Below are 27,381 nucleotides of genomic sequence, written 5' to 3'. Positions count from 1 at the left end.
GCACTGGTTTTGCTCGGAGAAAAGGGCCCTGGAGAAAGACCTCGCAGTCCTTGGGAAGAAGAGTTAAGTACGGCCCTCAGCCCCGCCCCCGAACCCCAGTGTTTGTCGTTGGGGAAGAGAGATGTCGGGTTACCGCCAGTGGGTCTATAATTAGCCGCGGGACTTCGTTGATCCGCGGGACTCCGGGGACAGGGGGCAGCGCGGCGCCCCCGCAGACTTCAGTCCCCGCCGCCCGGAACATTCAGTGCTCCTTCCCGCTCTCCGCCTCCGCCACCTCCAGGTGGGTCCCCGGCCCCCAGTCCCCTCCCTTCTCCAAGCGGAGCCAAATTACCGCTCTCCCTTTATCATTCCCGAGGAGAAGGCGCTGAGCACCCGGGCAGCTGGGAGGTGGGGGAGCTGAGACTGGGGTTGTGCTGGGGTGGAGGATAAAATCCAAGCCCCGCCCACACACTTAGGGCTGCTCTGGGCACCGCCCGCGCCCCGCCGGGCCAAGTCCCAGACCAGGGACCCCTCACACCGTAGAAGAAACTCTCCAACTCTCTGTCCCCCAGCCCATCGAAGCCAAGACTCCACCGTCGCTGGTCCCACCCTCATCGGGATCTCATTCTCCACGTCTCCCAGAGGAATAATGTTGGTGGCTCTGTTGATCGCCCTTAGCTGCCTTGGCATCCACACCCTCAGCGGCATGCGCATTTACGTCCCCTGGCAGGTAACTGGGGGGAACCATTTGCTGCCACAAAGGGAACAGTTGGGGTGGACCCGGGGCTTGACTCCTCAAAGAGCCTTCGCAGGGACGCTTCTCTAGGATGCCATTCCTCTTAATCCTCTTCCTCTCAGGAACCTCCATCCCTATAGGGAGCCCCAACTTCCCATTCCATCTCCCAGAACCCGACCTCCACCCACCAGTCCTGCTGTGATCCTCCTTCCTTCTATGGTCCTCCCTTGGGATTGCCTGCATCCTTCTCCTCTCACTTCCCATCTCCCACCACAGGCCCAGCCTAACAAACTCCTTTGGGCGACCTGTGTACTGCCCTCCCGCCGCCCCTCCCAGACCAGGGCTTGACCTCCTCCCAATCCCCACCCCCAGGTTTGAGGATGAGGGCTTCTAGAGCAGGAGAGGACTCAGAGTCTCAGAGCTGACAGTGACTTGCTGTGGTGTCTAGCCACCTGTGTGAGGGGGAAAGAGTCTGAGGATGGGGATGGGGTCAGGTAATTGGAGACTGGCCGTACGTTTGTATGTCACCTGCATACTGAGTCTTAGAGCCAGAACGGTGCTTGGAAGTCTTCCAGCCCCACGTCCCACTGAGTGCAGGAACCTCTCTAATGATAAATGACCCCTCTTAGTTAGTACACAAGTGAGGATCTATATGCTATCCTTACAATAACCCTGTGAGGTTGGAAGTATCCTCAGTTTATAGGTGGAGAACCTGAGGTCCAGAAAAGTTAAGAGACTCACCCAAGATCTCATAGCCTGTAGGTGGAGAAGCCAGGATTTGAACCCATGTCTGTCTGGCTCCAGTGCCTGTTATTTAAGCCCTTGAGCTCTTGCCAAATTTCACACCCCAGATATTTGGGCATAGAAATGAGATTCTGTGTTTCTGAACTGATCTGCCACCAGGATCTCTGCCCAGTACCCTGAGCTTACACCCTTTTCTGTGTGGCTCCTCTCTTCCTTACCTCTATAGGCCCAGAATGTTTCCATCCAGAACCTGAGCCTGGCTCCAAACACCTTCGATGATGCCTATGTGGGCTGCTCGGAGGAGATGGAGGAGAAGGCAGTCCATCTGCTAGCGGAGGAGATGGCTAACCATACCAGGCTGCGGGAGTCCTGGGAGACAGCCCAGAAGGCCTGGGAGCAAAGGTGGCCAGGGCTCAGCCTGCCTCCTGGCTTCAAAACCCAGCACGGAATCGCCGTCATGGTCTACACCAACTCATCCAACCCTTTATACCGGGAGCTGAACCAGGCTGTGCGGACAGGCGGTGACTCCAGGGAGTTCTACATGCAGCACTTCCCCTTCAAGGCCCTGCATTTCTACCTGACCCGGGCCCTGCAGCTGCTGCGGGGCAGTAGGGACTGCAGCAGGGAACCTGGGCAGGTGGTGTTCCGAGGCATGGGCGCCATTCGATTTGAACCCAAGGAGCTGGGGGGCTCTGTCCGCTTAGGCCAGTTTGCCTCCAGCTCCCTGGATGAGGCAGTGGCCCGCAGATTTGGTAATGCCACCTTCTTCTCTATAAGGACTTGCTTTGGGGTCCCGATCCAGGCCCTGTCTGTCTTTCCCAAGGAGCGTGAGGTGCTGATCCCCCCGCATGAAGTCTTCTTGGTCACCAGTTTCTCCCAGGATGGAGCCCGGAACCTGGTGACTCTCTCCAGCAATAATCAGATGTGCAGCCACTTTAACTGCGCCTATCTGGGTGGTGAGCCATGCATGAGGGAAGCAGGACTGGCAGGATGTCCCTGGTTTATTTCAGTCCCCAGGGCCTTCAGGAGGCCCACGTGATTAATGGGGAAGTTGAGGGCTAGAAGTTAGCTGGAGTTATTTTTCTCTGTGACTCAGGTTTTGCCAGCTCAGAGAAGGCCCTATAAGTGTTTTCTGGATCTGTGAATATTCTCAGATGATTCTATAAAGGTCCTTGAAAGTTTCCTTCTGCTGTACAGTCTAAAAGACCAAAAGAACCTGGTTAAGGGGGGCAAAAAGCAGAGGAAAGTGACAGGAGTGCTGCTTCAGATCTCAGGAGGCCCTGGGCGTAATAGTGTAACACATGCACTACTCCCAAGTGCTGAGGCAGGGACAGAGTGGGGCCAGGATGGTAGCAGGGATGGAAAGGCAATCTGGGAAGATCTCCTGGAAGAAGAAGGAGGAAGGGAAGTCAGAAGTTTGTATTTAGCACAAGGGAAAGCTAGATTGAGACTGGGAATGGCCGTGCCAGGGCCTGGTGAGAAGGGAAGTTTGGGGTGTGAGGGTCTGTCTGCATGGAGGCCTCACTGTGCTGTCTGTTGCAGCGAAGAAGAGGCCGAGCTGTGAGTCTGTGCCAAGTGAGTCACCCTCCTGCCCCTCCCTCAGCTGCTTTGACTCCCCCTGGCCCTGCTGACCCTTCACCACCTTTTCTTCTCTCTCCAGCAGGAGGACAGGCCGACTCACTCTCCAAGGGGGCCTTCTCTCTGCTCTCCTGGAAGACCCTGCCCTTGGCCTCTTAGGGGTTCCAGCTCTTAGGAGCTGGGCTCTGAAAGTTCAGTGCCTGCCACGTAGGAGTCCTGGGAAATGATGACATCCATATGAAGATGGGAGGCTTTGAAGAGCCTGGAGAAGCCAGAACATGGTTTCGGACCCAGACCTTGCAGCCATCTCCCCGGCCAGGATGTTGGAGGATCTGAGGCCATGGTAGGGTGGAGGGATCCCCGCTATGTGGTAGGGACTCCAGGGGACAAGCAAGGGTAGTGCTGTGACAGCCACTGGATTAAACAGTGTTGCAGTGTGGTGACCTCAAATTTCATGATTGGTTTGTTCCATGAGACTAGACCGTCTGCCCTGCTCTGGCCATATGGGACTCAGGGACTGAGAGGCTAAAAAGAATGACTTTTTGATCACTTTTAGACATGGTATCAGTGCAGACCCTTGTCACACACTGTAACCTGCAAACCCAGACGCTTTAATAGACAGAGGTTCCTCACAACAGCCCTGAAGGCAGGAAGGGGGACAGATGGCTTCCTAGGCCATTTGTCAGATGAGGAATGCAGAGCCAAGGAAGGAAGCAACTTGCTGAAGGTCAGAGAGGTAGTGCTGAAACCAGGACCCTTACCTCCTAGTCCAGAACCCTTTCCACCAAACATTGAAGGAACTCAAAGTAGGATCCTAAGCCCCAGATATCTGGGACCCAAGAGCAAGCCATTTCTCTCTTCCCTGCTCCCACAAGGGTTCATTTTGGGCTTGGGGATCTCAAAACATCAAGAGACAGAGATTCTCACACACTCTGGAGGCATCTGACATCCAGACAGAGGCTTTATTGAGGCAAGGAAAGCAGCACGGGCTCCTACTGAGCCCCACCCTCACCCATCTAGGCTGTTCTACTCAGCAACAGAAGACGGGACCCTCCCACTGCATCAGGACCCCTCCTTGGTTCCCAGGTCTTCCTCCTGGGGCACGTCCCCAGGCCCCTCTAATTCTTGCTCCCTGTGCCCTAGCACGTGAGCTGGGGAGGAGGGGCCAGACTCTCCAGATGCTGGAGTCCTGGCCCTGCCTGCGTCCTGAAGCCCAGTTTCTGAAGACACCTGGGTCCCCACAATCCCTGGCACTGTCAGCTCTGGGGTCTCAGGGATGGGAGGGCCCAGGTTCTGGAAGCTGTTGCACACTTGGGTGATGGAGCGACAGAGGATGCTGGCACCGTCCGGTGGCCGGCGCAGCCTTCCCTTCACCAGAGTCCGCTGCACACCGGCTACCTCACTTTGCAGTCGAGATACTGTCTTGGTCAGCTCTGTCAGTCTGTTGCCCAGGTCTTGGGGAAGGGTGGGGCGTGGCAGTAGTGATGGGGAGGTAACTCAGAAGATGAGCCTGCCCTGGACCACTTCTACCCTCAGCAAAACCCCAGGGGACATTTATGCCGGGGGTCCTAGGCAGGAGAACTGGAGGAAGTGAGGGACTGGCTTATGGCATGTGGGTCAGGTGGGCAGGCCGAGTCAGGCGCAGATGCATCAGCAGGGCTGGGGTGGTGGTGAGTTTAGAAGATACCAAGAAGGAAAGTCTTATGGACCAGAGAAGGGGTCAGGAGTCATAAGGATGGGAAATTTGCTAATGGGTAGAGATTTGTACATCTGCCCCCTCTGCCTTCTTCCCCATCTACACCTGTCCAGCTCATAACCACCCTCAGAGCCCAGTTCTGATTCCACCTCCTCTTTCTCCAGCTTCTGGTACTCTATCCTTCTACCTTCCCACGAGCCTCTCAAAATGATAGACTCTTTCTCTTCTTTGGGCTCCCACTGCAATTTGTGTCTCTTTTTCTAAGCACTTTCTGCCTAGTGAGATGGTTTCTCTTCCTCACCAGACTGAAAGCTTCCTATGTGTCCCTGCTGGGAACAGAGGGGACAGAGGAATGAACCCTGGTTGAATGATGAATAGGGTGAATGAGTGAATGGGTAAGGGAGTGAATGAGAGAATAACTGAACACAAGAATGAAGGTGGGAATGAAGGATTAAATCAAGTGAGTGTAATAAATGTCTAAACAGATACAAGGGTAATTGAGTGCAAGGGCCCACACAATCTGGGCAGGTTGTGGCTTCCAAGGGTGGGTTGGAGGGGGGCCACATAGAGAACTGCAGGCTGGTTGGAGGGGTGTGAGGCTGGGTGTTCCAGCTGAGCAAGGGACAGGAATGGGGAAGGCCTGGAGGGGAGCAACTAACCTTTCCAACGGGTCTCCTCAAACTCCCGCCGCGCAGTCTCTATGTAGCGCTGTACCAGAGCCTTGATGACATGAAGCCAGTAGGATCCACGCTCTTCCTCCCCAGGCCCTGCCCCTGCCCCAGGATTGGACTGGGATGGGAAGACAGGAGGGCGAGAGTCTTCACCCCCAGCTTTTCTCTAGTCACTGCATCCTCCCCCAGGCAATAAAGGTGGAGGCAAAGTCTGTGCAGACTTTTCTATCCCTGAAGGCCACACATCTAGACCCTCATGCAGACCTGGAAGGTAGTCTGGATGGAGGCCAGAAGGGGTGGAATGGCTGAGCGCAAGAGAACCAGGGTGGGAGGTGGGTGAGGGTTAGGAGGAGAAGCAGAGTGTGGGTGGAGAGAAATGCTGAGCAAGGCAGAGTTGAGCTGTCTCCTGCCACCAACCCAACCTTGGTTTTCTTGAGTTGAGTTAGTGCAGGTTAACCCTGTCCTTCAAATTCCGCAGAGGGGAGACTAGGGGATGTGGGGAGGCATCTCCTTGGACCAGCTCATGCATATGAGATGGAAATCATCATGCAAATTAGAATGATTAGTTCTGGGTCCAGTTTTAGGCCTCAGGACAGTACCAGGAGGGCAAGTCGGGCATCTGGGGCAGATAAAGGAGAGAGAGAGCAGAGGTGAAGTAGGCAAAGTGCTGGACTCAGAAGACAGGCTCAAATCCCAGCTCGGTCACTTCGCCACTGTGTGCCTCGAGCAAGCTACTCAACTTCTTCAGGCTGAAGGTCTCCAGATTTAAAGTGGAGATGGTGATAATGCCTACTTCCCAGGCTGGTACTTCCCTGGCATGGAGTAGAGGATCTCTAAATGCTTAGGAAATAGTTATTTTTATTTATCTGTATTTATTTAGCTCTCTAAATATTTTATGGTTAGCCTATTTACTTTTTTTTTTTTTTTCTTCTATTTTTTGGCCTCACCGTGTGGCCTGCGGGATCTTACTTCCCTGGCCAGGGATCAAAACGACGTCCTCTGCAGTGGAAGTGCAGAGTCTTAACCACTGGACCACCAGGGAAGTCCCTAGCCTATTTACTTTTATAATGTAAAAAAGCAAAGCCTTTTCTTAAATATTTTAAAAGGAGAGACAGGATTGACAGAGATGGTACAGCAGAAGCATGAGAGAGAATGATGGGTCCTTTCAGCTGCAGAGTATATAAAGCATGTTTCTTGTATGAAATAAGGAATAAGCTTTGGAAAAGCCATTTTCTAAGGTGCAGGGTAGGTGGGAGGAGACACCTGATGGGGTCACCAAAGAGCAGGCTAGTGAGGTGGGGGGCAGCTGGAGGAGGGGTGGGACCTCATTGGGGGTTCAGTGGAGGGTGGGGGAGACCCCCAGCTGGCTGCTATAGTGGGATCCATCAGGACTCAGTGACTCCCAGCACAGGCCCAGAGAATTGAATACAACTTCAGGTGAAGATGCTGAGTTGCACCCTAGAGGGGAAGCAGCCCTGGCATGGGGTCTGCAAATATACAACACCTGGCAGCCTGGACAGGGCCAGGAAGTGGTCAGGGGGAAAGGGTGATAATTCCAGAATGTGGAGTTTGAGATCCATTAGGGTGTAAGAGGTACCATGCAGGATAGCCTGGAGCCAGGATGGTGGGAACTGGGAACCTTTGGCATTTAGTTTCTTGTAAATGTCATGTTTTCTCCATGCTTTTGCACATGCTATTTCCTGTGCCTAGAACTCCCTTCTCCACCGTACCTGCCCATCAACCTCCTGTTTATCCTTCAGGATTCTACTCTGCCCTCAAGGTCTCTGGGAAGCTCCCTGACTCCTGAGGCTGGGTCTGGGGCCTCTCCTCTCTGCTCCAATAGCCCCCTGTGCTTCTTTCTATCATAAGTTTGTCATCATGCACACTTACAGTCCATTTCCTTCTGATGCTCTAGACTGTCAGCACCTCAAAGGACCACCGTTCTGCATATCTTTATTTCCAGAATTGGTGTGCTTTGATAAGTGTTTGTTAAACAAACTGTTGACCAATCAGATAAGGGAAGGCCTTCCTCACCTGGGGATCCAGGGGCCTCAGAGCTTCAGAGTTGGCCTGTGGCCTCGCAGAGCTGACCTGGAGGCCCTGTCTTAGAGAGACCCTCAGGTAACATGTTTTAAGGGGAACAGATAGGACCCCCTACAGACCTGGCAGTAATGCTATCTGAATTAGCAGGGGGTCCCATGCCAAGCCAGACTGAGTTAGGGAGCAGATAATGAGAGGTAAGTTAGTGCCTTGGAGGCCCGCCCTCCTCTCTCAGGCCTCAGCCACCTTCTAATTTCCAGTTTGTGGGGCATTCTTCCCTTGGCTTAACACGTTACTTTGAAAAACGTTCAACGATATCTTGACCCTGTTTAGGGCAAAAAGTTTTGCCTAAAGCTTATGGGGTATTGGCGGCTTGGGAGGAGGGTGGCATGAACTTCTGTTCGAGCTGGGTGACACAGGATTGGAAATTTAGGAAATGGCCAGAGCCAGGAAGAGGGAAAGGCAAGCCATACGAGAGAGCAGGAATTGGGAGCAGGCTTTCTGGGAGACAGACCAGGAAAGACAGACAAGCCAGGGGTGTTCAGACAAATGGATGGTATAGGCAATACAGCTGAAGACCCGGTGTGAGGAAGACCCATAGCAGGCAGAGGAGATACTCACAAAGGTGGGGATTGGGGGAGAGTCTGGCTTCTTGGTTTTGCAGCAGGAGCAGCAACAGCAAATGAAAAGGAAAATTCTCCTGAGAAACTGAGATGGAGGGAAGGGGTTAGTTAGAGGACAGGGTCTAGGCTACTGGGGCAGGAGCTGGGGTAGGGGTGCTGAGTGCTGGGGGGTTGGGAGTGAGAGCTCTGAGGTTATCACCTGAGAAGATAGAAGGTAGCCTTGGGGGAGGGCAGGATGTTGAAGGGCACGGACAGTGTCAGGCCCTCTCGGAAGTAGGACAGGTAGAGCTTGGAGCAAGCAAACTTCCACTCCACGTCAGCAGCGTCCTGGGGCCCAGGAGGCAGGGGCTCTACAAGGACCACTTTGGTGCCTAGCCCTCCTGCCCACTCAGTCTGCCCCATTTCCCCCCAGCCCTCATGTCTCTTCTTCTCCAACCTCTTTCTTCTCCCCATTCTTATCTGCACCTCCACCTATCACCCACATTTCCCCTGCCTGTACCCCCCTTCCCCTCTTCCTCCCCACCATCTTTCATGCTTCTGACATCCAGTTCCGTCCAGCCTATTCTCCAGCCACAAACCCTAACCCATCCATCTCCTTCCCTCTCCCTTCTCACGGTCCCACCTACTTTTCCACAACACATCCTTCCTCCCCACCATAAGGTGGAAAGAGCACTAGACTTGTATCTGGAGAAAATAATAACATCATTAAGACCCTCAATCTACAGATGAGGAAAATGAGGCCTAGAGAGGAAAACTTGTCCCCAGTCACAAAACAAGGCAGTAGTGGAGGCAGAGCAGGAACCCAAATGTCTCCACTCCTTGCATCCTATTCCTCTCCATTCCTTTCTCTCTTCTTCCCTCTGGCCTGAGCCACCCTCAGTTCACGCACAATCTTCTGGAAGGAGTTGGCGATCATGGCAATGAGCATGTTGAGCAGCACAATGACCGTGACGATGGTAAAGATACCGTAGAGGGCCCGGCCCACAAATTCCGGCGCCAGAAACTGGGGCATGTCAACCACACTGTGCTCCTCCATGCCAAACATGGTCCAGAACAGAAACTGGAAGGTCTCGTTGAAACTGGCATGGGGGGCCGAAGAGTAGGATGTGAGGGGTGGGAGATGAGCCAGAACGCCACCCAGACCCACTCCTCCTCACCCTCAGGACCCAGGCAAAGGCGCTGTGCTTCCACAAAGCCCGTTGGACCACTTGTCATTTCTGATCTCCCGCCAGAATTTACTGAGCATATAGCAGTGCCAGGAACAGGTGCTAAGGATATAGCCGTGAACAAGACAAGCCCAGTCCGTGTCTTCAAGGACGGTATGTTCTGGGTGGGGATCGGGGGCAAGATGGACACTAACTCTACAAACATTCCTAAATTGTGGCAAGTGCTATGACACGGCAGCACAGGATGTTATGGCCTAGTCTGGGAGCTGGGGAAAACTTGCTTGAAAAACATTCAGGCTGAGCTCTGAAGGTTGTGGGAATCAACCAGGGGGAAGGGAAGGAGATGTGAAGTGTGCCCAAGGTAGCGGAGTGTGGGGGGCATTTGAGGAACTGAGAGACGGCCAGCATAGCTCGTCTCAGAGGGCAAAGGAGAAAGAGGCTCATGAGAGGGAAACAGGGACCAACCAGGTCATGCAGGGCCCTGTAGGATAAAAACAAAGATCCTCACTATGGCCTAGGAGCCTTAGGAAGCTATGAAGAATTCTAAGCAGAGGGGTGACCCCTGAATTATTTTTGATAAGATCATACTGGCTGCTGTGAGGAGAGTGGAAGAGAAGCAGATGAGAGAGTGAGGGCACGGAGACCAGTCAAGAAGCTGTTGCCATGGTCTGGGTGAGAGAGGATGGTGGTTGGACCACAGAAGCAGCCACCCATGCTGCTCCAGTTCAAGCCTAGATGACTGCAACAGTCTCCACAGCGGGTCTCTGGCCCCAGTCCCTCTCTCGTCCTTCCATCCTCCACACTGCACTGAAGGTGTTCTTTCTAAATGCTGATCTGATGTGCTGTACTTCTGCTTGTCAAACTTTAAATGCTCCTAACTACTCTCAGTCCAAATGCCCACCATGCAACGTACCTGAGGTTTTTAGCAAAAATACTTTTGACTTAATTAGCTGTCTCCCATAAATGAGAAGGAGGGCTCAGCCTGCCTGTGCTACTGTGGAATGACACCAGGACCCATGAAGCAGGCTGGAAGGACTAGTTCCTGTCCCTGGCACTAAGATTCATGATTTAAACTGTGTCAGCAGACTTCCTCAATATCTTGAAGCCAGGATGTGAACAAGGATTCTTGGTAAGAGGATTGGTCTGAATAAAGCCTCCATTTACTTTGGAACCATGAGAAAGACTTGACCAACATCCACAGGCCCAACCATGGGTCCTTCAGGTTCAACAATAAAACCATCATGTAGTTGCACTCAGGAAGAATTCATGATTGAACGATTGCTTGGGAGGCCATCCGGAGCTCCCTGGTCTGCTGGGCAAGCCAGGCTTCTCAGCAGGACCTTCATGAGCTCTGTGACCTGGCCCCTCCACCCTCTCCAGCCTCTCCTCTCAAAATCCCCTCCATGCACCAACCATGGAGGAAGTCTTGCTATTCTCCAAACATACCTCCTTGCCTTGGTATGTGCCCCCTTCTGCCCAGAATGCCCTGTACCTTCTCTGAAGTTCACAACCTTTGTAGGTGGAATCCAGAGTTCCCTTCTCTATGAAGTCTTCCCTGATCATCAAGACAGAGGAAGGGGCTTTCCCTTCTGGTTACCCTCAACATAAGCCCTCCTTCCTCACAGCACTCATCGTCTCAAACTGAGCTTATTTGTGCACATGGCTATCTTCTCCAGGAGACTGGGTCTGGTTCACTTCTGTCTGTGCTTCCAGTGCCAGGGACAGGACCTACTACAAAGAAGGTGTCATAAATGGGTGTGAACTCAAACAGCAATGAATGAATGACTAAGAAAGTGAATGAATTTAAAAAGTGAGTGAATGAATGAATGAATGAACAATGAATGAGTGAGTGAATGAACAAGGAATTAGTTATTGGCCATATTTAGGGAGAATTGAGTATCAAAAAGAATAATGGGGCTTCCCTGGCGGCGCAGTGGTTAAGAATCCGCCTGCCAACGCAGGGGACACGGGTTCGAACCCTGGCCTGGGAAGATCCCACATGCCGCGGAGCAACTAAGCCCATGCGCCACAACTACTGAACCTGTGTTCTAGAGCCCACGAGCCACAACTACTGAGCCCGCGAGCCACAACTACTGAAGCCCGCACGCCTAGAGCCCGTGCTCTGCAACAAGAGAAGCCACGACAATGAGAGGTCCGCACACTGCAACGAAGAGTAGCCCCCAGTCACCGCAACTGGGGAAAGTCCACGCACAGCAACGAAGACCCAACACAGCCAAATATAAAAACAAATAAATTAATTAATTTCAAAAAAAGAATAATGACTGTAATGGATTATTATATTTTTTAAAAATCTTTGAATCCATAGTGATATTCAAAAAGAGTGGAGAAGGAGGCACTTCTTTATGGAAGAATGCCAACAAAGAAATGTACAGGGAATGACAGCAATAGAAAATCAGCATCTTGAAGCCACTGTTACAGTAACTGATGCAGGTAAAAATCATCTGTAGAGGGACTTCCCTGGTGGCGCAGTGGTTAAGAGTCCGTCTGCCAGTGCAGGGCACATGGGTTCGATTCCTGGTCCAGGAAGATCCCACATGCCGCAGAGCAACTAACCCTGTGTGCCACAACTACTGAAGCCCGCGCGCCTAGAGCCTGAGCCCTGCAACAAGAGAAGCCACCGCAATGAGAAGCCTGCGCGCCACAATGAAGACCCAACGCAGGCAAAAATTAATTAATTAATTAAACAAAAATCACCTGTGGATGCTAAATCCACTCAGAGCAAAGTTGAAAGAAAGTGGTCTAGTCACACAGTCTCAACATCTCTCTTCGTTACCACAAGGGTATCTCCTTTTCAGTGGAGAGGTTTGCTAGACCAATGGGCCTCACCAATGGGCTAAACTGACGTCGTGAGCCTCCTGATGGAATATGATGGAAAGTACACATCATCAATTAGGTTGCGTTCTTGCCAAAATTGCTTAAGTTGAATCTGATCATGAGGAAGAGGTGATTACTAAGCTCCAAGTTCACGGTCCCAGAATCCCACCTGCCCATCCTGCCTCTGCCCCTGAGTACTTGCCCAGCTGCTCTGTCTCCTGGTAAGGCACGTAGACATTTTTGAGGCCGCAGAGGAAGGCGGTCAGGATAATCGTGAGGATGAACATGAACCTGGCAGGGGGTGGGATGGGGGAGGGTCAGAGTAGGTCTCTTCCCTGGGAAAAGTCAGGCTCTGGGAAAAGAGATGGGGGTGATGGCTCCCAGTCTCAGCCTCTACTTGACAAGGATTCAGTGTGGTTATTATTGAGAGAAATTAGGGGGTGGGAAATGAGAAGGGATTTAAAGCGTGCTGAAGCAGAAGCTCTCCCTCCAGAATAAAGGATTCTAGGTTGAAACAGTCAAAGCTGGGGATGGGCCAGGCTCCCAGGGAGGGACCAAGATGCTGAGATGTGGTACAGGGATGAGGGAGAGTCACAGAGTCCTACTGGACAGGATTTATCACCAGTGGAGTTAAAGCCACATGTGAGTTGAGCTGGCTGGCAACACGGAAGGCTAGCAGAGTCTCAGGGGTGGGATGGCAAGTTCTCCAGGCTGAGCTGAGCTGAAGAGGTTCACAGATGTAACCAGGGCTTTTCCCATCAAGGGCACCCACACCTATCCCACCTCAGGCAGGGCTTTCCCACGGAAGCGGGCACGAACAATGAGCTCTGATTAGGGTGAAAGGCCAGGTAGGCTGTAAATGATTAGATGATAATTACCAGGAAGACCAGATAATTCCATGAGTTCCAAGAGGAGTTGTACAGTGGAAACCATCCAAAGGGACCCCTGAGTCCAGTGCCTCACCACAAAGATGGGAAAACTGAGCCCCAGCGAGGGCCATGGAGACAGCAAAGGAACTGGGACTGGAATGCCAGCCAAGGGCTCTTTCTGCTATTGGTGGTTCCTGATCTTTGGAGTCATGGGCCTCTTTGAGAATTAGATGAAAGTTATAGACCCTCTCTGCAGAGAAATGTACCTTTACATTTACATCCGAAAATTTGCCTGTAGTTTCAGGGTTTCCGAGGTCTCTGGAGCCTGTACAAGCAACCCAGGATAGAATCCCTGCGCTAACTAGAGCTGGGGAGCTTCAGAAGGAGGTCAGGTGGGGTCCATCGGAGGGGAGGATGCTCTGAGCAGGGGCAGTACGCACCGGATCATGTCATCGATCATCCTGCCAATGGAAATCTGCAGGGTGCCCAGCGACTTGTGGGCCGGCAGGATGTAGGCCAGGCGGGTGAAGCAAAGAGCACCTCAGCCAGGAACTGGTGGTCCTGTGTGCGCCACTCGCTCCGCTCTGTGCAGGTGGAACGGGGTTGGGGGGCTGAGGCCGAGAACCAAGGAAGAGAGGGGACTGGGGGACTCAGGGCTGAGCTGGGAGGCACTCACCAGCCAAGGTGAAGTAGCGGCAGGCAGCCCCGTCTGGGGCATCCCGGCAGTGCCTGTGGGCCAGCCCGGCCAGGAGCGTGAAGGCCGCCAGGTACAGGGACAAGGCGACTGTGTCCAGGATGTTCCACCAGTCTGGGAGGTAACTGCACAGGCCCTCGATCCACACTTCCTTACACTCAAACCACAGGAAGCCTGAAGGAGGTGGTAGGGAGCCAGGAGAGGGTGAGGCACCTCCTCCGTCCAGGTCAGAGCTGGGCTGCAGGTATGGTTGGTGGGGGGAAACTATCCATGGGGTGGGAGAACTAAAATATCAAAGGCATGAAATGGATAAAATGTAGACGTTTAGTCTGCTTAAGTACAGAGATCTTACGTGAAAATAAAAAGAACTCCTGGCTGATGCAGACTCAGCTGCCACGGAGCCTGTGCCACTGATCCCAGTTGGCTGATAAACTCAGAAAGTGAGTAACACCTGAAGAAGCTGGTTATTGGGAGGGAATGATTGAAATCTGCTTCTCCCTTCCCTCCACCAAATATATATTGGACAACTATTTAAAGAATATTGATTTGAAGGGGCTCCAAATTATCAACCTGCTCATTATCAGCCCGGGGCCCAGGGCCTGACCTGGGGATGGAGGGTCTTGGGAGCTGGACCCCATTAGCCAGGTGACCCTGCCACGTCGTACCCTTCTCCATTCCCTGGGTACAAGCAAGTGCTTTTTCACTCATGGTTCTGTCCACCTAGAAAGCCCTTCCACACCCTTTTGAAGGCAAGCTCACCTTCTGGCCCAGGACAAATCTTACCTCCTCTGTGAAGCCTTCCCTAACCGGGGGAGTGAGTTCTCACAGCTCTCTTCAGCCCTCTGTGATACCATCGTCATGGGGCACTGCAGGATATCTCTTCCTGGGTCTGCCCCCGTCCCCTCCCCTGAACTTTGAACCCCTCAAGGGCAGGGACCATGGCCTATTCACCTCCTTGCCCCCGGTGCCCAGAACAAGGCCCAGTAGTTACTATTGAATAAAAACTGATTAAGCTGCTACCATGTGCCAGTGGGATCCTGTGGTGAATAAGACAAATACAGTCCCTGGCCTCCCCGGGTTCATAACTGAGTGAGGGAGGCGGGCACGTAGCCAAGTCGTTACAAGCCAGTGCGGTAACTGCTAAGGTGGAAAACGGGGGAACAGAGGCTGTTGTGAGAATGTTTAGGAACAGATCCTCACCCTGATTTGGGGACCAGGGAAAGCTTCACTTCCCCCAGAAAGTGACGATTGAGCTGAGACCTGACGGAGGAGTAGGAGCCAGCCAGGTGAAGGCGCAGCGTGGACGGGGAGAGGGCTGTGGGGAAAGAGAACGTGCGCGGGCCTGGAGACAAGCAGTGCAGGGCGAAGTGAGAACTGCATCCGTTCCCACGGCAGCAGAGGGTGGATGTTTATTTATATACGTTGAATGTGTAGAAGGAACCCTATTTAGTTTATCTGTGTGTTCTCAGGGCTTCACTCACAGTAGGGCAGCAGCAAGTGTTTATTGCATGAAGAAACGAGGAGTGTTGTTTCTTAAGACTTCCTCCCCCGTGGGCAGGAACTGTATTGGTTTCATCTGCACCCAATACAGGTCAATAATGTTTAGTAAATAACTGGATGAGAAACTTTTCCTCTTACATGGCTCTTGTTTTCTTCCCCAGAGTTTCTTGGCCAAATATTCTTTCAGGCCTTACCGACTGCCTTGGTACAGGGTGGAGTAGCGGACTTAGTCTACTGGTGTCTTGGGAGTTTGCTAACCAAGCTAGAGATAAGTAAAGGGAAGACAGATGAGGAAGGGACCCCCAGTCCAGCTGCTGAGCTGACCAGCCAAATGCTCGGTAGAGCTCTGGAGGTTACTGTCAACTGCATTTGCTGAATTGTTTGAGAATACTCAATTCTGCTATAGAAGCAAAGAACACCAATGGAATGGCTGGAACTTATGCATTAAGCATATATAAGTTAGTTATCCGGGTGACATGTTGGACAAATCAAGTAGAGCATATGTGTGTGAACATATGTAGAATATTTAGGGTAGACACTAAATATTAATGATACACTGAATATACACGAGGCAGATGAGGCCCTTAGGATTCATCAGATCTTAAATCAGCTACCCACTGGTGATACCCATTCTGGTCTCACATGTCCTCTGCCCAAAAATTGCGAAGAAAAGTCACAGCTGTTCACCAGGATGGTTAGTAAGCTACAGCTGTGGTCAGACATACTTGCCCCTGTGTTTCTCCTACCAATCAAGTGTTGGGGCCAGGCTGCTTCCGGCTGTTGTATCCTCTGCTCAAACCTCAACTCTGGTCCTCGAAACACCACCATCATAAGTACACCATTTATGGGTTTAATAAACTGTATGATTCAAGCATCTTAATTTGGTCTGTGAGCCTTTCTGTTCCATGACCTTTGGGATAGATTGCCTGGTGGTGTACTTGCTGGCTACCATTACACCAAGGTAATCTCCCACCGGACACAGTGGACCAGTGTCTTATTTGTGAGAGGATATGAACATCCAGAATGGGTAGAGACTGATGCCAGGGTAGGGGAAGAATGGGGTCCTTGCTCAGGGGGCCTATCACAGGGCTAGGTCCCCTGATTAGAGGTGAAGGGGAAACCCTTGGTGGACTAGAGCCCGGAGGGGTCTGGTTATATGTTCAGGGAGCATCTACAGGGGCAGCCCCCCTCCATGGGGGTGCTTACTGTGAAGAAAAGTGAGGGGGCCCCCAAGGGGGTCTGCCACAAATAAAAGGCCCCACACATGTACCTGCAACCCAAACCATGTGTAGTGAAGTCTCCCAGACACTCTGGCTGCGGCCTCAGAAGGTACTCAGCTGCGTCTCCATGACCAGGGACTCTCCCAGCAGGAAGATGCGGAACCACAGATAGGAGGCCGAGTGCAGCAGGAACTTCAGCACCGGGATCTTCATCAGGCGGCCCAGCTCGGGGGAAGGAAGGAGAGCAGGGCTCTCAGAGTCCTGTTCAAATCTCTCCCCACCCTGGATAACTTCCGGGATGCTCAGCCGCCACATGTTTCCTCCTCTCATTCACTCACTTATTCAGACATTTATCAAGAATGTACTGTATATTAGGCCTTCCCCTTTCATATCTATTTTTTCCCTCACAACCGTATGAGGTGGGTATCGTTATTCCCATTTTTTAGCTAAGGAACTGAGGATCACAGAGATAAAGTAACTTTCCCTGGAGGGTCCCACGGGCTCTTCAATCACAACCATGTTAAAAATAAATTCATCACTTTTGATCCCAAACTTGTTCCTTCTCCTCTTCCTCCTGTTTCCCCATCTTAGAAAACGTCCCAGCCACCCAGACCAGGAAGCTTAAAGGCATCTCTACATCCTCTCTCTCATACACTCTGACAGTCTCCCTAACTCCCGCCCCTCCCCCAATCCATCCTTTACACCACTAGGAGAGAGAGCTTTCTAAAACACAAAACTAATAGGATCTCTCAGCTCATTACAGTCTTCCAGTGGCTCCCATCATTGCATAAGGCTCTGTGGGACCCGGGCCCCTGCTTACTTCCCACCACTCGCCATTTGCACTTATGCTTTAGCTGCACAGAATTCCTCTCAGTCTCTCTAATAGTTTGCATTCTCCCTCCCTGGGCCGTTGATGGACATGCTGTTCCTGCTTCCTGGAGCACTGCTCACCCTATTCCTCACTTGATTTACAGGTACCTGGCTTGCTCTTTATTATATCCCCAGCACCAGGCACGATGCCTGGTTCATAGTAGGGTCTCAAGGAAATATTTGTTGGGTGAAGGAATAGAAATATCTGGGTCCACAAGGGCTCCCAAAGAATTTGTAGGTTGGGGCAGAGTCTCTAGGAGATTATAGGGCTGTATACAGGACTCAGGCTTTGGAGGCAGAGAGACCTCAGTTTCAATCCTGACTCTGCTATTTACTGTGGACAAAAGAGCATTCTGTTCCTTGTGTCTCCACTGTAAAATCCAGGTGCAATGCCTACCTTCCAGGACCACCTCAAATTACCTAATGGGAACATTCCCAAAGTGCCCGGCCCAGGGCCTGGCATAAAACAAGTGCTCAATAAGTGACAGTTATCATTACTTCTATTCTTAGTACCCGGGACTTGGGCGCCAGCCAGTGGCCAAGGCAGAGGAAGGGCGTGGTGAGGAAGATGAGGAAGGCGACCAAAGAGCTTCCAGGTAGTGGTGCTTCCACGCCAGCCAGCCAGGTTCCAACACCAGATGGAGGACAGGACCTGCTGGCAGATGGGGGGTGCTACGAACTAAGCAGAGATGGGAGTGAGGAGAGGGGGTGGCCACCAGCCAGGGAAGAGGAAGGGGAGCCAGTTGGGTGCACTGACTTCCCTACCATAGAGATTGAACCATGTTTTATTTCTTCCCAGGCCAGCCAGCTCAGAAGAGAGGCAACCCACTTGCCATGTGACCTTGGGAAGACCCCACCCCTCTTTGGGACTTGGTTTCCTAGTCTATGAAGAAGTTGAATTCAAAGATTTTCCTGGACTCTCCAGATCCTGCATTCTTGAATCTAAGTCAGGCAGTGGTGGGTGCAACTGGGTACCCAGTCCCAGAACCCTCAGGATTCCTTGTCTTCTTAGAGATGTGAGGCACCAGCCTGCATGGTCTTGAGGAGGGAGGAGCAGGGAAAGTGGGCTTTGGTGTCTTGGGGAGCCATTGTGAAGGAAGGTTTTTGGTTAAGCTCCTGGTGGGTTAGGATATCTAGGGTAGGTGAGAGGGAGGAGTAAGGGGTGGGGGAGGCTAGAAGAAGAGCATGTCTTAGGCTTAGGGGGCAGGCATCTAATGCAATGGGGAACCATGGAATCACTTGACACTTAAGCCCTGAGAGATGTAGTCTAATCTTGCTGAATAGAGTGAGATACTGAAGTCTAACAACAGAAAAAGACCACACCAAACCTACTCAGCAGGCCAGAGGCTGAGCTGAGGGTAAGACCCAGAAGTCTGTTCTGAAGGTGGGGTCTGGGTGGGTAATGGGACTTCCAAGGGCTGGGGAGAGGTTAGGGACTTAGACTGAAGGTAAGAAGGGCGGGTGGGAGACCCACAGGATCAAGGGCCTAGATAGAAGGGTGCTCAGAGTGAAGATCTAAGAGGGGTCCTGAGGGCAGGGAAAGGACTTGCTTAGAGTTGGAGCGGGGACTACGCAGAGGTGGCGGGGCAAGGGGGTCAGGGCAGGGCGGGGGGAGGAGGGGGTGGGTAGGGCCCAGCTGACCCGCTTCTGGTTATAGGTGATGGCCAGTCGCAGCCTCGCCAGGTTGGGGATGCCTTCCTCAAAGGCCTGGCCCAGACCCTCGGCCTCGGGCTCAGTCTTGCTGTCCTTGCCCAGGTCATTGAGCACCACAGTGACCTCGCTCTGGTGCCGGCACATGCCCAGCAGTTCAAAGCTGTAGTCCTGGCTCAGCGACTCCAGGGCAATGTACTCGGGCTGTAGGGAGAAGTCCGTGTGTGCTTGCCACCCTGGGGGCCCAGCCCCATTAGGTCAGCCCCCAACCTCCCAAAAGTGGGTCCAGGACTCTGTCCTACCTCGGCCGTCACTTCCCCACAGCTGGTGTCACCCTGAGTCCTTTATTCCTTTCTTCCCTTCCACCCCACCTGTCCTCTTGGCTATAACAAGGCACTTCTTGGGTCAACTTTGCTTCTCTGTTGCTGCATCTACCTCATTGCTGAGTCATTTCAACTCAGACCCCTCCGTCACCTTTGTCCACCCCTTGTACTTCCTCTTCCCTATTCCTTTCCCACTTCTGCTCCTATTCTTCATGCCTTCTTGGGTTCATTGAATTACTTTTGTTGAGCACCTACCTTATATGAGAGCCCGTGCTGGCAGTTTTAGGAGCTGCAGACACGAGTGGGCAGTTCTTGTTTCCACTTTACCCATCCTAGCCTCAGTTTTACTTGGGGCCCTAACGCCAGAGAGAATCCAGGCTAGGATTTTAGGAGGCTAGGTCTGAGGCCCAGCATGGTCCCTCAGGTGGTGTCACACTGGGTAAGGTATTTCCCGTATCCAAGCCGCAGCCCCCTTGCCTGGAAAGTGGGGATGATCATTCCTGCTGCCTCCTTCTGTGGGCTGCTACGAGGATGAGGGACGGTCCTTTGGAAAGGGCTGCTCTTGCCTGCTACCCGTGAAGTGGAGGCTCTTCATTCCCTGATCCTTCTACGACTCTGGAGAAGCAGCATGCTCTTCCCTGAGCTCGTCTGGCACAGGTCACATCCTGCCCTAGGACTCTGTTAATATCCTTGTTTGTTTCCCCACCTAATGGTAATCTTGACCATGGGGACCAAGTCTGCCTGGCACAGAGGGGATGTCAGTGGACGAGTGATGGATGGAACTGGACTGGTGAATTCAAAGCCCCTGACCAGTCCCTGCCTCCAGGCCTCCCTGGCTCCCCTTCATGCATTCTGTCTGCACAGGGTTCCTGCACTCATCCCACATCTACTTTTACTAGCCGAGAGTCTTTGCTTGGAATGAATCCCTACCTCAAATATCCTCCCCACACCTCTTCACTTGTGCTAAACCACCTGGTTGTGTAGCCAAGATTAATCCCACTTCTTCCAAGGAGTCTGCCCTGCACACAACATCTGTAGCTTCCTGACCTCTTTTCTGCTCCTTAGAAGCCCTCTGGTACCATCCACAGAGACCCTGAATGAAGCTGAGCATCCTAGGAGTCTTGTCCGCCTCTCTCTGCCCTCTCTCTCCCTGCTGTGATCACAAGCATGAGGCCCCAGCACACAATGCTCTAGGGGTGACCATACAGTAGGTATTCAGAAAGGACAGGTTCTACTGAATGTCATCTCTAAGTCTGTCCAGCTGCCTTCCAATCTATGTTCTCTCTCCTCCCTCAGACAGACCCAGGAGACACCTAGGATAGGGTCTGTTCCACCCCCATGAGACTAGGTGCCCCTAGAGTGACAGCCAGTCTGCAATTAGAATGAGATCCCCCTCAGGGCGGAATTCTGCAGCTCCCCATCAGAATGGAGGTTTCCTGAGAACATCTTTCTGTTGTTTCCCTCTTCCCAGAACACCCACCACAGGCCCGACCATGCCCCGGTGGAAGGACAGAAGGACAGATACGGGGCACCGAGCGCAGGGGAAGGGAGCAGAAACTAACTTTAAACTCAGGCTCCTTGTGGGCAAGGTGCTTGAGCTTGCAGCTGAGCTGGAAGGCAGCCAGCATGGCGTCCTCGCTGGCCAGTGAGAGGTGGGCGCAGCTGGCAATGCCACGGCAGGTGTTGATGCGGGACAGGGAGAACTGGAGCAGATCGTAGCAGCATGTGTTGCTGCACTCGAGGCAGGCACAGGAGACGGGGTGGGGCCGGGCGATGGTGTGGCCCTGGTCCATGAGCAGCCGGGTGATCTCATACAGGTCCTTCTGGCAGGCCAGGGTGAGGGGGGTGACACCAGGGGCAAAGCGGGGGCCATCGATTGATGAGTCAAAGAAGGCCAGTGAGAAAGACTAGACCTGGTGTCCACCTTGCAGCCCTTCTCCCATTCCAGCCAGGCCAGCAGGCGGCACACCACTGCCAGCTGGTTTGTGTCCACAGCCACCAGCAGGGCCTCGTGGATCTGCCGGAAGTCGAACTTGACACTGGCCAACAGCACATCAGTGATGGCCTCGTGGCCCAGGCGGATGGCCAGATTGAGGGCCTCCCTCCAGGAGCGGTCCTCAGCCTCCTCCACATTCTGCAGGGGCCCGCCTGGCCCGCTGTCTGTGGCCTCAACCCGCAACTCCAGCAGCTGCTACACCAGGTCCAATGGCACCCAGCAGCGGAGGTGGGAACTTAAGCTTTCTGTTCATGATCTTGGTCCACTTAGGCTGACGCTGGATGAAGGAGTAGAGGGTGGGACCCCGAGTCTCCAACCTCCTTTGCTTTGGGGCCTCCCTCACCCTTCCACCTTCAAGCCCTTAACCCTCTATACCCAGGCAACATTATAGCCTTCCTATCCCAAACACACAATAACACAAATTTCCATTTTTGTTTTAGGTAACACTTATGTAGTGCTTAAGTACAGGTAGTTTTCAAAACCCTTCATAAGTAAGTAACTCATTCAATTCTTAAATGTCCCTGTAAGGTAGGAGCTGTCATTCCCTCTTTAACAGGAGAAGAAGCTGACGTACAGACATGCCAAACCACTTAGACGAGGTGGGCAGTCAGGCAGTCTGGCTGAGGAGGTGGTATTGCTAATTACTCTTCCATGCTACTTCTCAACTCAAAGAGGAATTATTAGTAGTAGCTTTGGGATTTCTGGAATCTCTACTTCTTCAAAAGCCCCCAAATGTGGGATATGAGAATGTAGGTAAGTAAATACTTTCCCTCTTTTAAGGAAAATAACAATGCTACCACTTTTATCTGTTTTACTCTGAAATTAAATTCCACATTAAATGTTATATACTCTAGTATATATGGTTTATATAATGTGATCATCTTGTATAATGACAATACAAATGTCCCCCCACCCCAATTATGTCTGTGTAGGGAATACATCTCATTTCCGTATTTTCCAGGAATCAATCATTTTAGAAATACCCTTTCATACCGTAATAATAGCTTCTTGTATATTTTTGTTAAGCTGTTAGTAAATAATATCCCATTTACTGGTATGAAATGTTGATGATAATATTTAGAAAATTGGTCTTGGTTGAAAAATGCATTTTTTTCTTTTTAAAAAAATTTAGTAGCTTAAAACCACAAACATTTATTCTCTTATGGTTCTAGAAGTCAGAACTAAATCATATCATTGGGCTAACGTCAAGGTGTTGGCAGGGCAGGGTGGCTCTAGGGGAGTATTCTTTTTCGGCTTCTAGAGCTATACTCCCTGCATTCCTTAGTTTATGGCCACTTCCTCCATCTTTATTTATTTATTTTTTTTTTTTCACACACACACACACTGTATTTTATTTTTACAAGAGATAAATCGACTGACACCAAGCATTGTACATGGATGACCACAACAAAAGCAACAATGATTGCAATTACCAAACATGAAACACACTCATACTATGTCATAGTATTGACATTCAGTCCAGTAATCCTCCACTGTAACAGCTCCTTTACTTTGCAGTGAAAATTGATTTGTATATTCTTTGCCTCTGAGTCCTTGTGGAATTTTTTTTTTTTTTTTTTAAATTCAGACAGAAAGTCACAAAAATTATACTCATCCTCATCAGTTCACTCAGTCCCATGTAATTAATTTTTTTTTTTCATCTTGATCTTTTGTTAGCACTTTTATGAGTTCATCAGTTTTTCATTAGAGTTCTGAAAATGCTTATTCATTCAGTTCAGCAGTACAGTCCGTTACCAGAAACCTGTACTTGTCAGAGTCTTTTCCATGTATTTCTTGAAGATGAAACCCTTTTATAGGAACATATTTGCAAAATCATCAGAGTACACCCAGAACTGTCTGTAAATGACAAAAGACTTAAAAATGACCATGGTTAAAGATTTGATGACAGTTCATAATAATGCAGTTGACAAGAAAATTAGTTATTTCTGAGATATACATTTTAAAGTAATAAATAGGATTATTACTTATAACATTATACCAGAACATATAAGATTTTTAGAAATTTCATGTAATGTCTGAAACATTTATATTAACATATTTCCATACATATTTCCATACAAATACAAATATAAGATTTTTAGAAATTTCATGTAATGTCTGAAACATTTATATTAACATGTTTCCATACAAATAACCCAATGAAAGTTTAGTATTAGTTGTTTTGTTTGTTTTTTTATACTGCAGGTTCTTATTAGGCATCAGTTTTATACACATCAGTGTATACATGTCAATCCCAATCGCCCAATTCAGCACACCACCATCCCCACCCCACCGCAGTTTTCCCCCCTTGGTGTCCATATGTCCATTCTCTACATCTGTGTCTCAACTTCTGCCCTGCAAACTGGCTCATCTGTACCATTTTTCTAGGTTCCGCATACATGCATTAATATACGATATTTGTTTTTCTCTTTCTGACTTACTTCACTCTGTATGACAGTCTCTAGATCCATCCACGTCTCAACAAATGACTCAATTTCGTTCCTTTTTATGGCTGAGTAATATTCCATTGTATATATGTACCACATCTTCTTTATCCATTTGTCTGTTGATGGGCATTTAGGTTGCTTCCATGACCTGGCTATTGTAAATAGTGCTGCAATGAACATTCGGGTGCATGTGTCTTTTTGAATTACGGTTTTCTCTGGGTATATGCCCAGTAGTGGGATTGCTGGGTCATATGGTAATTCTATTTTTAGTTTTTTAAGGAACCTCCATATTGTTCTCCATAGTGGCTGTATCAATTTACATTCCCACCAACAGTGCAAGAGGGTTCCCTTTTCACCACACCCTCTCCAGCATTTGTTGTTTGTAGATTTTCTGATGATGCCCATTCTAACAGGAGTGAGGTGATACCTCATTGTAGTTTTGATTTGCATTTCTCTAATAATTAGTGATGTTGAGCATCTTTTCATGTGCTTCGTGGCCGTCTGTATGTCTTCTTTGGAGAAATGTCTATTTAGGTCTTCTGCCCATTTTTGGATTGGGGTGTTTGTTTCTTTGATATTGAGCTGAATGAGCTGTTTATATATTTTGGAGATTAATCCTTTGTCCGTTGATTCATTTGCAAATATTTTCTCCCATTCTGAGGGTTGTCTTTTCGTCTTGTTTATGGTTTCCTTTGCTGTGCAAAAGCTTTGAAGTTTCATTAGGTCCCACTTGTTTATTTTTGTTTTTATTTCCATTACTCTAGGAGGTGGATCAAAAAAGATCTTGCTGTGATTTATGTCAAAGAGTGTTCTTCCTATGTTTTCCTCTAAGAGTTTTATAGTGTCCAGTCTTATATTTAGGTCTCTAATCCATTTTGAGTTTATTTTTGTGTATGGTGTTAGGGAGTATTCTAATTTCATTCTTTTACATGTAGCTGTCCAGTTTTCCCAGCACCACTTATTGAAGAGACTGTCTTTTCTCCATTGTATATCTTTGCCTCCTTTGTCATAGATTAGTTGACCATAGGTGCGTGGGTTAATCTCTGGGCTTTCTATCTTGTTCCATTGATCTATGTTTCTGTTTTTGTGCCAGTACCATATTGTCTTGATTACTGTAGCTTTGTAGTATAGTCTGAAGTCAGGGAGTCTGATTCCTCCAGCTCCATTTTTTTGCCTCAAGACTGCTTTGCCTATTCGGGGTCTTTTGTGTCTCCATACAAATTTTAAGATGATTTGTTCTAGCTCCGTAAAAAATGCCATTGGTAATTTGATAGGGATTGCATTGAATCTGTAGATTGCTTTGGGTAGTATACTCATTTTCACAATGTTGATTCTTCCAATCCAAGAACATGGTATATCTCTCCATCTGTTGGTATCATCTTTAATTTCTTTCATCAGTGTCTTATAGTTTTCTGCATACAGGTCTTTTGTCTCCCTAGGTAGGTTTATTCCTAGGTATTTTATTCTTTTTGTTGCAATGGTAAATGGGAGTGTTTCCATAATTTCTCTTTCAGATTTTTCATCATTAGTGTATAGGAATGCAAGAGATTTCTGTGCATTAATTTTGTATCCTGCAACTTTACCATATTCATTAATTAGCTCTAGCAGTTTTCTGGTGGCAGTTTTAGGATTCTCTATGTATAGTATCATGTCATCTGCAAACAGTGACAGTTTTATTTCTTCTTTTCCAATTTGTATTCCTTTTATTTCTTTTTCTTCTCTGATTGCCGTGGCTAGGACTTCCAAAACTATGTTGAATAATAGTGGTGAGAGTGGACATCCTTGTCTCGTTCCTGATCTTAGAGGAAATGCTTTCAGTTTTTCACCATTGAGAATGATGTTTGCTGTGGGTTTGTCATATATGGCCTTTATTATGTTGAGGTAGGTTCCCTCTATGCCCACTTTCTGGAGAGTTTTTATCAGAAATGGGTGTTGAATTTTGTCAAAAGCTTTTTCTGCATCTATTGAGATGATCATATGGTTTTTATTCTTCAATTTGTTAATATGGTGTATCACATTGATTGATTTGCGTATATTGAAGAATCCTTGCATCCCTGGGATAAATCCCACTTGATCGTGGTGTATGATCCTTTTAATGTGTTGTTGGATTCTGTTTGCTAGTATTTTGTTGAGGATTTTTGCATCTATATTCATCAGTGATATTGGTCTGTAATTTTCTTTTTTTGTAGTGTCTTTGTCTGGTTTTGGTATCAGGGTGATGGTGGCCTCATAGAATGAGTTTGGGAGTGTTCCTTCCTCTGCAATTTTTTGGAAGAGTTTGAGAAGGATGGGTGTTAGCTCTTCTCTAAATGTTTGATAGAATTCACCTGTGAAGCCATCTGGTCCAGGACTTTTGTTTGTTGGAAGATTTTTAATCACAGTTTCAATTTCATTACTTGTGATTGGTCTGTTCATATTTTCTATTTCTTCCTGGTTCAGTCTTGGAAGGTTATACCTTTCTAAGAATTTGTCCATTTCTTCCAGGTTGTCCATTTTATTGGCATAAAGTTGCTTGTAGTAGTCTCTTAGGATGCTTTGTATTTCTGCAGTGTCTGTTGTAACTTCTCCTTTTTCATTTCTGATTTTATTGATTTGAGTCCTCTCCCTCTTTTTCTTGATGAGTCTGGCTAATGGTTTATCAATTTTGTTTATCTTCTCAAAGAACCAACTTTTAGTTTTATTGATCTTTGCTATTGTTTTCTTTGTTTCTATTTCATTTATTTCTGCTCTGATCTTTATGATTTCTTTCCTTCTGCTAACTTTGGGTTTTGTTTGTTCTTCTTTCTCTAGTTTCTTTAAGTGTAAGATTAGATTGTTTACTTGAGCTTTTTCTTGTTTCTTTAGGTAGGCTTGTATAGCTATAAACTTCCCTCTTAGAACTGCTTTTGCTGCATCCCATAGGTTTTGGGTCGTCGTGTTTTCATTGTCATTTGTCTCTAGGTATTTTTTGATTTCCTCCTTGATTTCTTCAGTGATCTCTTGGTTATTTAGTAACGTATTGTTTAGCCTCCATGTGTTTGTCCTTTTTACGTTTTTTTCCCTGTAATTCATTTCTAATCTCATAGCGTTGTGGTCAGAAAAGATGCTTGATATGATTTCAATTTTCTTAAATTTACTGAGGCTTGATTTGTGACCCAAGATGTGATCTATCTTGGAGAATGTTCCATGCGCACTTGAGAAGAACGTGTAATCTGCTGTTTTTGGATGGAATGTCCGATATATATCAATTAAATCTATCTGGTCTATTGTGTCATTTAAAGCTTCTGTTTCCTTATTTATTTTCATTTTGGATGATCTGTCCATTGGTGTAAGTGAGGTGTTAAAGTCCCCCACTATTATTGTGTTACTGTCGATTTCCTCTTTTATAGCTGTTAGCAGTTGCCTTATGTATTGAGGTGCTCCTATGTTGGGTGCATATATATTTATAATTGTTATATCTTCTTCTTGGATTGATCCCTGGATCATTATGTAGTGTCCTTCCTTGTCTCTTGTAACATTCTTTAATTTAAAGTCTATTTTATCTGATATGAGTATAGCTACTCCAGCTTTCTTTTGATTTCCATTTGCATGGAATATCTTTTTCCATCCCATCACTTTCAGTCTGTATGTGTCCCTAGGTCTAAAGTGGGTCTCTTGTAGACAGCATATATATGGGTCTTGTTTTTGTATCCATTCAGCCAGTCTATGTCTTTTGGTTGGGGCATTTAATCCATTCACGTTTAAGGTAATTATCGATACGTATGT

The 27,381-nt window shown here is 49.0% G+C and overlaps 2 protein-coding genes across 4 annotated transcripts in view; one reads left to right on the top strand and one right to left on the bottom strand.

The window, feature by feature from the left end:
* Window positions 1-68: 68 nt before the first annotated feature.
* On the top strand, window positions 69-3,487 carry ART5 (ADP-ribosyltransferase 5). 3 transcript variants are annotated; one of them, XM_059929492.1, is made up of 5 exons: window positions 69-280; window positions 552-709; window positions 1,686-2,415; window positions 3,002-3,034; window positions 3,123-3,487. In XM_059929492.1, the coding sequence occupies exons 2-5, from the start codon at window positions 629-631 to the stop codon at window positions 3,194-3,196; spliced, it is 918 nt and encodes a 305-aa protein (XP_059785475.1). In that variant the 5' UTR covers window positions 69-280; window positions 552-628; the 3' UTR covers window positions 3,197-3,487. The 3 variants fall into 3 exon arrangements, with proteins under 3 accessions (XP_059785475.1, XP_059785474.1, XP_059785476.1); XM_059929491.1 differs by having other exon boundaries at window positions 3,120-3,487; XM_059929493.1 differs by lacking the exon at window positions 3,002-3,034 and having other exon boundaries at window positions 3,120-3,487.
* A 612-nt stretch (window positions 3,488-4,099) lies between these two features.
* XNDC1N (XRCC1 N-terminal domain containing 1, N-terminal like) overlaps window positions 4,100-27,381 on the bottom strand; it is a gene marked incomplete at its 5' end in the record, with an annotated part of 40,773 nt that continues 17,491 nt past the window's right edge. The window contains 16 exon segments of the mRNA XM_059929490.1: window positions 4,100-4,491; window positions 5,393-5,522; window positions 8,066-8,144; window positions 8,267-8,394; window positions 8,957-9,146; window positions 12,267-12,359; window positions 13,378-13,468; window positions 13,471-13,521; window positions 13,614-13,805; window positions 16,402-16,576; window positions 17,735-17,803; window positions 17,805-17,900; window positions 18,863-19,075; window positions 20,757-21,098; window positions 21,101-21,398; window positions 21,400-21,467. Of these exon segments, the coding sequence (XP_059785473.1) occupies window positions 4,100-4,491; window positions 5,393-5,522; window positions 8,066-8,144; window positions 8,267-8,394; window positions 8,957-9,146; window positions 12,267-12,359; window positions 13,378-13,468; window positions 13,471-13,521; window positions 13,614-13,805; window positions 16,402-16,576; window positions 17,735-17,803; window positions 17,805-17,900; window positions 18,863-19,075; window positions 20,757-21,098; window positions 21,101-21,398; window positions 21,400-21,467 (2,607 nt within the window).

The sequence above is a fragment of the Balaenoptera ricei genome, chromosome 8, assembly GCF_028023285.1.
Source record: "Balaenoptera ricei isolate mBalRic1 chromosome 8, mBalRic1.hap2, whole genome shotgun sequence".
Lineage (NCBI taxonomy): Eukaryota > Metazoa > Chordata > Mammalia > Artiodactyla > Balaenopteridae > Balaenoptera > Balaenoptera ricei.
This window is presented reverse-complemented; position numbering and strand designations above follow the sequence as displayed.